Source organism: Diorhabda carinulata, chromosome 3 (assembly GCF_026250575.1).
Source record: "Diorhabda carinulata isolate Delta chromosome 3, icDioCari1.1, whole genome shotgun sequence".
In the NCBI taxonomy this organism is placed as follows: domain Eukaryota; kingdom Metazoa; phylum Arthropoda; class Insecta; order Coleoptera; family Chrysomelidae; genus Diorhabda; species Diorhabda carinulata.
The window spans coordinates 3,277,276-3,289,642 of record NC_079462.1 but is presented as its reverse complement, the minus strand read 5'-3'; the positions used below and the strand labels follow the sequence as shown (position 1 = coordinate 3,289,642).

General features: G+C 35.5%; 2 protein-coding genes and 1 long non-coding RNA gene across 3 annotated transcripts in view; 2 read left to right on the top strand and 1 right to left on the bottom strand.

Moving 5' to 3' along the window:
• LOC130891609 (putative mediator of RNA polymerase II transcription subunit 12) overlaps nt 1-3,991 on the top strand; it is a 40,546-nt gene extending 36,555 nt beyond the window's left edge. Inside the window, exons 3-7 of the mRNA XM_057796444.1 lie at nt 1,407-1,804; nt 1,864-2,285; nt 2,352-2,607; nt 2,664-2,878; nt 3,657-3,991. Of these exons, the coding sequence (XP_057652427.1) occupies nt 1,407-1,804; nt 1,864-2,285; nt 2,352-2,607; nt 2,664-2,878; nt 3,657-3,679 (1,314 nt within the window). The 3' untranslated portion in view covers nt 3,680-3,991. The remainder of the gene's footprint in view (nt 1-1,406; nt 1,805-1,863; nt 2,286-2,351; nt 2,608-2,663; nt 2,879-3,656) is intronic.
• The window catches only part of LOC130891612 (uncharacterized), a 30,886-nt gene extending 25,189 nt beyond the window's left edge, over nt 1-5,697 (bottom strand). The window contains exon 1 of the long non-coding RNA XR_009058930.1: nt 5,299-5,697. This is a non-coding gene — a long non-coding RNA (uncharacterized LOC130891612). The remainder of the gene's footprint in view (nt 1-5,298) is intronic.
• Nucleotides 5,698-9,469: 3,772 nt separating this feature from the next.
• Nucleotides 9,470-12,367, top strand: part of LOC130891695 (heparan sulfate 2-O-sulfotransferase pipe) — a 60,357-nt gene continuing 57,459 nt past the window's right edge. The window contains exon 1 of the mRNA XM_057796576.1: nt 9,470-9,638. Within this exon, the coding sequence (XP_057652559.1) occupies nt 9,595-9,638 (44 nt within the window). The 5' untranslated portion in view covers nt 9,470-9,594. The remainder of the gene's footprint in view (nt 9,639-12,367) is intronic.

Sequence of the window (12,367 nt, the reverse complement as noted above, 5' to 3'; positions counted from 1 at the left end):
GCCCATAACCTGGCGCTTATCTGCGCCTGTTGCCGCATTAACAGGCAATATGCGGCCTAAACCATATTGAAATTTATGAAGCCAAGACTAATGGATTGCACGACGTAAAAACAAACACGTGAAGATGTATTCTTTTGGTTTAAAGATTACTCGTTTATAAAAGTGTAATTTTCTCAACTAATTTATCCGTTTGGATAATAAAAAAAATCATTAAAAGAGAAATCTCTGATAATAATGATTATTACACACTTTCATTATTATTTGTTACAGAGGCAAATGACCTCATTACTAGGTAGCAACAAATTTAAATTGATATTTCTTTTCATTATTGTGAATTCAGATTACGACGTTAGAATCAAATAAAAATTTACATCCCCTAAAACTAGTATATAAATTTATCAATAGTAGTAGGTACTTCATTAAATATTTTTCACAGTCGTCGTTTCTATTTAAACTTGTGTGAACGAAAATATTTATATATTCACAATAAAGAGTTGCATCAACAGTTTGTCAAGGCTTCTGCACTTTAAAATGGTTTCTAAGATATTCCGAAACAATTTTATGACATTTGAATATTCCATATTGCCGTTATCTTTGCTCTCATTTCCAGAAATTTCTTTTCGAAACAATCAAAACACTGGGCTGAAAAGGAAGATCCACCTCCAACGAAAACAAAGACTTTTCATCTGCAGGCAAGGTCACGGCGTCGGTTTTTTGGGAAAAACTATCAATGGCATGCATTATGCGAACTTATTGCAGCGTTTGAGCAAGCAAAAATGTCCTCATTTGGTTTGTTTCATCAATACAATGAACCAGCTCACAAATCCGTGCTTGCAATGTCCTAAATTCATGAATTAAAGTTTGAATTGCTACCTCATGCACACTATTCGCCAGATTTAGCCCTCTCTGATTATTTTCTGTACCCAGACTTGAATGAATCACTTGGTGGTTAAAAATTTTCCAACAATGAAGAGGTAATATCGGCAGTTAATGGCTATTTCGAGTTGCTTGACGATTCTTAATATAATAAGGGTATAGAACTGATTAAACAAAGTCTCTTGTCTTCTACTTATTGCAGTTGTAGTCACAATCTGAAGATGTCAACACTTATCTTCCATTACCTTAGGGCATAAATGAGCCATGTCTGTATGTCTTCATAGAGCCCTTCGATTTGGATGACCACATACTTTATTTACCATACCTGTCCCCTAGAGACTTTTTCCTGTTTCCAAACTATAAAGATGAACATGAAGCATTCATAAAGATCTCTTTGATGTAAATCATATCCACTGATATTCATACTAGGTAAAACTACAGATAATAGATAGGAATGGGCGGTAGATTTGGAATCGATATACCAAAATGTAGAGAAAAAGTAAATATCATTTTAATATTTATTTTTTCAGGATTCATCTGCAGCACCTACAACAAATTTCAAACGTCAGGTAGAACCACTGAACTCTGAAGCGCCTTCTCACATAACTAAAGAACTAACCAATAACATTGACGATGATTCATCGGAAAGCGATTCGTCTGAAGATTCAGAAGAACTCCCTATCAAAGAAACCAAGAAGAGTGCAGCCTTACCTATTGAAATGAACGATTTGATTACTCATTTACTTGAAAAGAACCAAAAATCGAAAATGAATTGCGTGGTCGAGAAGAAGAAAGCCGAAGAATTCGTCGATCATCAACCCAGAACTGTCAGTTTACCTTTTGGAATTAATTTAACGACAAATCCTAGATTTGAAAAACTTACTGGCGAGCGTATGGTTATCGTTTGCGAAAGTGGTACTATGCAAAAGTATGTTAACTATTAATTATATACTGAATCAATTGCGGGATCAAATTTTAATTTTATAGTGCCGAACCCTCAATGAAACCGAAAGAGGAAAATGAAGACGACGAAGATAACGATGATGATGACGAGGAAACTATTATGATACATCCAATTATGATCCCGATACCTCAGACACAATTCCAAACCCATATGCCTCAACAAATGCCACCGATGCCCCAACAACGTCCAGAGCAAATGCGTCCCATTATCCAAATTGAAACGTTTAGACCATCAGCGCCATCCATGAGACCATCTGTGCCCTCCATGAGACCATCTGTGCCCTCCATGAGACCATCTGTGCCCTCCATGGGACCATCTGTGCCCTCCATGGGACCATCTGTGCCATCCATGAGACCATCTATGATGCCACAACAGCAACCCCAAGAACAGATACAAATGAGACCACAAATCCAGATACACGTTCAACCACAACAACCACAACAAGGTAAATAATCCACTATTTCCAGTTATTATACTTTTGAATGAGAAATGTTTCGATTGATATTTCTAGCCGAGTTCCCACCAAATCCTATCCTACAACACATCGTTAGACAAATTGTTGCTCAGAAAATAATGGAAAGCCAAAGATTACGCGAACAACAATTGAGAGAACAACAAGAAGAGCAACAACAACAACAACAAGTCCAATCAGAAGTTAACCAAGATGTTGATGAACGTCCACGGTTCGTTCAAATCGAACAAATCGGACAACCGATCGGTCAGCACAGATTTCCTCTTCCCGAAGAAATTTTAACTCAACTCAACAGGTAAATATCCTCATAAATATTAATATACGGTATTTATTTTCGTTTTTTTTCTTCAGATTACCCAATCGCGAAGTTATCGTAGCCGTACCTGATAATGCTTCCGAAGAACCACAGCAAGATATCCAATACGTACAACAACAAAGAGAAAGCGCTAACGAGATGAATGGAAGACAATCGTACAGTTCGGTTCCTATGAGTATCCCAGTTGGAATGACCCACGATCAAGAAGCTACCGAACCGGAGCAACAAGCCACTGATGAAAGGCACCACTGTAAGTAATTACCAACATTCTTTCGGTTATTCCTTCGTTAATTTCTTTTTTTAAGTAAAAAGCAAGCAAAAGGGTAGTTCGAGTGGTGCCTGTCGTGTGAAGATGCTTGTGGAGATTGATCTTGAACTTCTGTAGGTTGTATTGTGCGAGAAAGACGTGCCTTGGTGGTTAATTCCACGGGGACTGTAGTAGTAGGACTGCTTTCTTCCAAAAGAACGTACGGACGGTTGGAGGCAGTCAGCTCTAAACCCCTATCGAAACGCCTTGCCATGGAGATCATTGGAGCGTTAACTGGAGCCGTGATAGACGATCAAATTTTGTAAAGAGACTCACGACATGTTTAAGGAGGCCTACTGTGATACTAACAAGGCTAAATCGGATGTTTTGGAGTTGCACAAGCTGTTTGGAGAAGGTAGAGAAAGAGTGAAAGACGCCCTTCGATCAGCAAGACCAACGAAATGTGTTGAGAGTGAAAAATAAACGTAGGGTTGTAAGGATGAGTATCAGAATGTTTGCTAATAAATTGAGCATTCCTCAAAGCCAAGTTTTTGAGATCGTGAAGAAGAAAACTTGTGCCGTGACACAGGAATTGAATAAAAACGGTTCAGGCGTTTCTGGACGCGTAGGAAAATTGGGAAACTCGTTGGCTGTAGTATTTAGATGCGAAAAGGTGCTACTTTGAAAGATTCTATTTGTTTGTACTATTTTCATGGATAAATATTTGACAAAAGTGGGTATTTTTTCATGTTTTTTCCATAATAATTTTATTTTTTTGCAGATGTTCAACCCAGATCAGTTTGATGAGGTTAAATTGAGGTTGAAACAGTGTGATTTCGAAAATTACCTAATCACATGCTTACCAATTAAAAAAATCACTTAAGTAGATAAAATAGTGGCACAATTTAGTACTACTAATTAAGATTTCTATATGTAAATATCTATTTGTTATGGATAAGTTTTATTCCCTTTTTTTTTGACGTGTATTCTTCAAAGGGTAATATTTAAAACAATAAAGTTTATTTTTCGAATTTAGTTTAATGGTTTATATGTAAATACCAGAAATATGTCTAATTAATTGTGATTTTATGGAAAATAAAATATATTTTCTTGTTTTTTAATAATTTTCATTCATTCCTACTTCCTCGTAAGTTTTACTTTCGATGGTTGTCAATTTCCTATCCCTAGATCTGTTTTCAGAAACCTTCCTCAGTTATAATGGTCTATTGCTATTTGTTTTACAATCTAATAATTCAAAAACAATAAATTTACTACCATAAGTTCTGTAGAATCAGACTTAATCAGACCATAAGCTATGCAGTTTTCGTATGGTGGCAAAAACATAAACCAAAATTAGGGAAACAACCCTAGATAAACCCTTGACACGATCATGTCCCTAATAGGCAACACCACAAGTCATTTTAGACTTGCTCCATTTGGAGATCTTTGTAGAAAGTAGAGACATCCAAGGAACAGAACATAAAACCCAGCGACATGTTGTTGTAGCATAGATGTTACGTCTTCCAAACTTGCTTTTTAGAAAACTATAAAGTCATATTAACAAGTCGACTGCAATGACAAATGCAGATATTGCTCATTGGTACTCTACGCTGATGGTTTCCAAATGGGAAATGGACAAGAAGAGGCAGGAATATATGGCTCAGGAGCAAGCTCGCTATCCCAATACCGCAATAAGATATCAGAGCCCCCTTTCATAGGAAAACAACAGTGGGAAAACGGGAAAACATCAGAATAACTTCCCAGGACTGATACGATTGGTCCCTAAAAAGCCCTTTCATTAAGACTTTTAGCTAGTTTATCTATAGACAAGTTTTCCAATGCTCTTTTCCCAAATACCCAACACTAATGAATTCAAAAAGGCATCGACGTGGCTGTGAAGATCTTCGTTGGCTTGGAAGCGTTGTTATATTACCCATGGAAAAAGGTGAATGTCACTGGGTGATAATTCAGAAATGTACGGCGAATGAACAAGAATGTCCCTTTGAAATTATTCAAAGAGCCTTTTAAAAGCACTAGCATTCATTATCCAAGAAAGAAATTATATTCTAGATAGCAGCAATTTCATCTAGCCTAAAATAAATAACCAGAAGGTTAGCAGCAGGTATTTTTAGCCTCAATCTTGAGAATTTTAAACAGTGAAAGTAAATGACAAATGTGTCTACATCTGGCTGCTATATGAAGTGGATATCTTTTATTTTGTAATAAATTGCTGTTTTCTAGAGGTTCACAATCATCCTGACTGGGTTCCTTCTCGAAATATGTCACGCAAATCCCTAAATTTTCGAAAAAATACTGACGTCTTCAAATTTATTACCAGCAATTATCCAAGGAAGAAATTATATCCTAGATGGCAGCAATCAAAGACAATTTCATCTAGTCTAAAATAAATAACCAGAGCTTACCTAAGCAGCAGGTACTTTTAGCCTCATTCTTGAGAATTTTCAACAGTGGAAGTAATTTGTCTTTATCTCGCTGCTAGATGAAGTGGATTACAGTCATCCTGACTGGATTTCTTCTCGAAATAACGGACACAAATCGCTAAATTTCTGACAAATTAAGAAACACTTTTTGGTAGTGAAGTAGGTGGGTAAAAACAGAGAAATGTAACTCGGTTTTTACCTACATGCATAGAAGTCTTTAATTATCCACATAAAGTCTAATTGATAAAATATAATTAAAATAAACATAAAAACGTACACAATATTTATAACACACCTTGTAACTGTTTACCCACAAACAGACTAATCGTGAAATTGATACTTGATTCAATTTGAGGTTATAACTGAAGTTAGTTTATCTCTATTTTTGGCAAACACGCTTTGTTTTGATAACTGATTGATGATTGAAGATAACTGATCGATGATTTTAGTTAATTTTGAAAAAACTTTGGATTTTTTAGTCTGAAATCCCACTTATTTCTTTACAAATCACTTATGACGAGTAATTTGCTCACCAAGTTGACAGTTCTAATTTTTGTAACTAATATTTTCGAAAAGTTAATGGTTAGAATGACAAAAATAAAAATTTTAGAAAGAAACGTTTTTAATGAAAGCAAGTTGAATGCAAATAGAAGTTTCCTACATTTTTAAGATTCAGATTAGTCATGAGGATTCACTTATTTTGGCTTCTCCTCACTAGATGTCGTTAGGTGTTACGTTCGCTATAAATTTCTATACAATTCCCTACATTAGAATCAACAAAGATCGCTAAGGCGTTCTTCCAATCAAGTCCCACAAATAAAAATAGCACGTCTTTAGAAACTGAAGCTTATCTTTTGTTGAACTTAGTAGGACTTCAAAAAAGAGGATATTAACAATATAGGTTTGTTCTTGGTAGCTACTCTGGAGCTGTATTGAACCGGTCCAGTGCAGGCCAGTTCTTGAGTGTATAGAATTAGTTCCATCGAATACAAAGAACAATATAGTGCAGAGGTTATTTCATGTGATTCAGGCCTTATAGGAAAACGCTTTAGTACTTTCCAGATTACATTTATTGCACTGCAGTGACCGAACAGATTCAAAACCCATCTAGCGCTAGCTCTGCTACAAAGAACGCTTTAGTGTACACATTCTGAACTAGTTCTGCCAGTGCAGCTACCAAGAACAAACGTGGGGCACAGAACGATGAGTTCGATACACCGCACTCGGTGAATACACTCTTCTAAAGTAATTTTCAATGACCCCTATGAATGATAACTGCCCGGCATAAACTAAACGTTTTATAATCATGTAATGAAAATAGACCTGTTTCAGGCTAAATCTATAATATTTATGATACTTCTAGCTGTATGAGATTGAAATGTTTCATCAGACCAATGACTTAAGTTATGTTATTTCAATTATGAATCTTGTATCAAAAAGTTTTGGCGCCATTGCTGCTGAGCGAAGGAAAGTTTGTTTAAAACACATTAAAAACCAGTAGTTTATGGCTGGTTATAATGAATAATTTTGTAGCATCGGAATCATTGAATAAATCCAAAGCAAAGTGATATGAAATTAATTATAAATCGTGATTTCTATAAAAAGAACTAATTTGAGGTTATGTGAGATCACGAAAAGCTGTCAACTTTGAAGTAGTTGAAGTTATATTTGAGAAAGTTGTTTTTTTAGAACATACAAAATTTTGTTACGTAAAAATATTCACGTTTCGAACATATTTTTTTTGGGTACAAGCTGCTGATAATATTAAAATATTTGGAAAGTGGATGAGAACAAATTTTTTGCATTATATATACGTTTTATTCGATTTCTAATATAAAATTATAATCAAGATGAATGTCAAATGTTTGGACGATCGAATGGACATTTCCTATGACCCCTATTACCTAAAACTTATAGTCCAGTTGAAAGATATGTTATTTTATACAAATGTAGGCACTGTAAATTAATTCTCGTCAATTATCCATTTTTATTGAAGTGAAATGTTGACAATGTTGCCACATTACAAAATATAAATAAAACTTTTGTATAAAAATAATTATTTCACAAGAAACAATCACATTTTTACAAATTATTCTTTATATAATTTTTCTTCTTTTATTATACATTTTTTGATCGGATATCTAACCATTTAATGGTTGCCTCTTAGTCCTTTTTTGAGAAGTTCAAACATGTGAAACTCACATGGCGATAAATCTTGACTGCAAGGTGAATGTTTTCCAACATTTTCTACTGCGTTTAAGCCGCTGTGTGGCTCTAGCGTTGTCGTGAAGAAACTTCAACTAACGGATGGGATAATCTCGTCATAAGTTCTCGGTTTGACGCCTTCCACGAGGTTTTCTTAGTTTAGCACACTTGTACATGAAATTATCAAAGGAAATTACAAAAAGGAATCGAAACATAAGCTTTCAAATCGATGCCCATCTTGTTTTCTATCTATTTTCCAAAATGAACATTAAGGTACTCTGGCACAAATAACGGGTAGTGTCCACGTAAATCTTCGAGCATTTCCAGATACTTTTATCCCATTACGTTTGTTTCAAAAAAATACGGACCCACGAGACCTCCCACACACACACTCACCAGGCAGGTTTAATTCTTCTTCAATGAAGGTCTTTAGGATTCTGGTCGATCCAGTACACGCATTCATAACGATTCGTACCGTTTAGCTTGAAGGTTGCTCCATCCGACCACAAAATGGAATGCTGGAACTGCGGATCACCCTGATTGCATCCGAGGTACCACTTGATATTCGAAGTTCTCCCGAGAGCCGCATTGCAGATTGGTTCGGCTGCTCAATTAACGCTAACATCACTATTTCCATATTTTCGTTAGTTGTTACAATTAGCGGTCATCTAGAACGCGGCGCGTCGGCAACAGAGCCCGTTTATTAGAATTTCTGGAACGTCTTCCACACTGTTAAGTGATTTGGTAGCGGCGAGTTCGGAAATTGTTTAATTGTTGTAATTCGGTAAACATAGTTTTGTAATCCATGTTGGAAACGCGTCTATTCGACCAGCAAGTGTTATAATGACACAGACACAACTGTAAACGAAGTAATAAAAAGCACTCGTAACCTGAAAGGGTATAAAATGGGGAGGAAACACGTCAAGATCCTATGCTATGCCGATGATGTTTTTCTGATTGCAGAAAACGAAGATGATCTACAGATAGTACTATTCGAATTAAACACAACGGCAAAAATTTTGCCGTTGGAGCAAAAACGAAATGCACGAACACCTCAAAAACATTTATCAGTTGCAAACTGGTTGTAGATGATGAAATTATACTACAAGAGATGAAATTTAAATATCAGGATACGGTGATATCGAAGAAACCAAGGTGCAAAAGCAGCACGAACCTCAGCTTACCTGAACGATACAATTTTCCGAAACAAATATATCGGAATCGAGACCAAATTCTGGATCTACAAGGCTGCCAAATGTCACATACACAGCGGAAACCAGACCAGACACATCGAATACAAAGAGAATATTAGAAACCCCCGAAATGAAAATGCTCAGGATCGCTGGAAAAACACTTTTTGATAGATTGTAAGATTGACAACGTAAACGAATGGATATTGGGAAGAAAGACATAGTGGAACGAATACTTAGATCGAATGAATGACGCCTTTAAGGCGCCGAAGCGTTCGAAGACTTCGCAAGAGATGGAGCGACACTCCCGGACATATGACGATTTTTCGAGAGCTTCGCCTGACTTATGCTGACCTCTGTAAGTGACAATTTTTCACCAACATTCATTGATGTGCTGTAATATTTTTTGTCAAAGTACGTAATTTTTGCCGGGTTTACGTTGCAGTGAGACGGATTTTATTTATATTAGATTTGAAAGCGAATACGTCGTGACATTTAATACGTTTGCTTGTATGAACGGACTATACCCACAATTCATATTGTATAATACGCCTATAAATTGTTTATTTTACTCACAGCACAAATTGTTCTTAATTAAAATGTGTTCAACGATTGGCCTAACAAAATCTTCACAAGAATGCTAATTATATATTACGGAAATAGTGTGTAGACGGAGACCCAGTGAACCAGAGATGGTGCCAATGCAGTTCAGGAGAAAGAAGCAGCTGACGTTATTATGATGGTACCCCACAACTGTCAGTTCTTCATGCGCTCTACTAAGAGCAGGAGTGAATCGGTTATGCGCTGAATACGATCGCGAACTTAAGCACCGGCAATATAAATCCATTTAAAATTATTATCGTCGTTTGGTTACGCGAAAAAAATGGAACAATATTACAGGGGCAGGAGATTAAGTTTTCCGAAAAGGTAAGTTGGTTAAAATTGAATATTAAACTTTTAGACTGATGACGATCGGTAATGTTTACTTAAGACTTGTTTTTTTACAAATCCGTCGTCAAAATTTTTTGAACATCTCAAGTTCATTGAGCATTGAGCTCATCACAAAATGATGCTGATCTTGAAGGTTTGTCAAGTGAGCCAAAATGCTTTTTCTATTAGTTTTATGCTCTTGTCAGATATTTAGGTCTTTTTAAACAAGATTTAGAATTGTTAGTATCAAAACTAAAACAAAAAAGTTGCTTTCGTTAAACAGTAAAATAATTTTTTATCGAGAAAAAGGTAAAGAATCACGGCGAACCTATTGTTCAGATATCAAAAACTTGTTGAGATAATAATTTGTTTGAGAGAATAGGAACCAAACAATTAGTATTTCTTCAGTAACAGCTCAAAACGTGGAAATAAACACGCTGGAGTACCTGTTGACAACAGTACAAAGTTGAAGAAACCAAAGGACCAAAATAAATTACCTTATACCGTTACAAATAAGACTGGGTAACATGTAACCAACGTCGGATTTTGGAAGAGTCTAAGGGGGACCAAAGCCCCGGGCCTCGAACAGGTGGGGCCTCGTAGGGCTAATTACTAATTTGATCATTAATTTTAAAAGCAATATTGGTTCGTTAGCAAAACTTGCGGTTCCTCCAAAAATCGCTTGAAAATATTATATTTGGAAAATTTCGAGTTAATTTTGATTTGCATAAGTGGGACCTGGGTCGATTTTAGTCCTAGGGCCCCATTACTTCTTAATCCGACGCTGTATGTTAAATCACTAGATAAAACTGAAAACTGCTTTTTTTTACGTTTATCTAAGATTTTTTCAGCTCAATTTCGACTCTGCGATGCAGAATTTTCAGGAAAATAAAAAATTTATAAATGATATTGAACTTGTAGAAGATCTTCTGATACAATTAGAAATTATTTTGAAATTGCTACTGCATTACATCTTTAAAAACTACTCAGATATTTTTAGGTGAAGAAGCGTATCTGGGTGATTCCATTATAACTGTGATATTCAATGTCCTGTATTGTTTTTTTGTACTAGTCATTAATTAATAATCAATTAATAAAAATTTTGTGTTAATTGAATAATTCTTAAGATATTTAAACATTATTTTTATACAATATAACTTGCCACTTAAAGAAAACTTATACTACATCACTTGAATGTCAGTACCGTGTCATGTCCATTCCTAGAATTTACCGATAAATTATTAATTTTTTTTGTCGTAACAAATGATTTAAACTAATTACCTTATAAATTCTAATGTTTATGATCAAACTGAGGAAAATTGATGCACTTGTTGTTTAATATCTTAAGTTACCATGTCAGTACCGTGGATAAATGAGTCAGTACCGTTGAACTCAAAATCCGACATTTGTGTCTTGCTCGTGATACTTTGAAGTTGTAGTAAATTCCTCTTAGAGTTTTATTTTTACAGTAAAATAGATGAATAATATGCATAAAAAAGTTAGAAAAGTTAAATTTTAAAATCTTGAAATTTTGAATACAAAAAATCACAGTTAGAACGGAATCACCCATCTGTCGTTTTTCATTCACGATACGTGGAATTTCAGTTTTATATTTGTTGATGGAAAATGCAGTAAAAAACTGCGAGGCATATTTTTTAAGTAAGTACCGTTTTGGAATTAAAAAATAAAAGTGGAAACATATCGCAATAATTTTATTTTTACATGAAAACCTGTACCTTAATCTACTTTTCTACATAATTTCCGTGAATATTGAGGAACTTCTCATAACGTGGCATCAGTTTTTGAATAAATTCTGCCGTCTGACTTCTTGTTAACCACTGTATCACAACTGTTTTGACTTCGTTATCGTCTTGAAGTCGCTGACCGCCCAGGTGTTTCTTCAAGTGCAGGAACAAATGGTAGTCGCTGGGCGCCAGATCAGGGCTGTAGTGAGGATGATCTAGAGTTTGCCATTGAAAAGATTTGATGAGATCTTTGGTTCGGGGCATTGTCATGCAGCGAAACGATACCTTTACTCAACTTGCCACGTCTTTTGTTCTGGATTGCACGACGCAAATTGTTCAATATCTCGAGGCCGAAACTCCCCTAGCAATACTCCTTTTCTGTCCCAAAAAACTGTGCACATGATTTTCCGGGCAGAAATTGTTTGCTCAAATTTCACTTTTTTGGGTGACGATGAATGTCGCCATTCCATGGATTGTTGTTTCTTCTTCTTCACACATCTCACGATGAATATCGATCGGTTTTACGCCTTTAGCACTAAGAAATCGTATAACAGCCCGTATTTCATAATCGGCGGGACTCACGATTATCGGAGGCATCTTAAACACTCAGTAAACAACGTACACAATGAAGAATCAGACTGTAATGACGTCAGTGCGTAAACAAGAGATGTAGGTAACCAGCGCGCATGTGCGGAACGCCGACCTTGGGGTTGCGGCGGCGGAATCGCAAAATGGTACTTACTTAAAAAATATGCCGTAAAACAGGTTAAATTCCTATAGGATTTTGTCAATCAATTTGAGTACAAAAAATTAATAAAAACACAGAATGTCAAAAACATGTTTGACATTTTTCTTCATTCTTAACACAATATATTTTTGACATTTAGGTGCTATTTTGGACTTATTTTAATCACACTAGAGATAGAAGTGGTATAGGCAAAATAAGACATGTATAGTATGTAATCTAAGAAAATATATCAC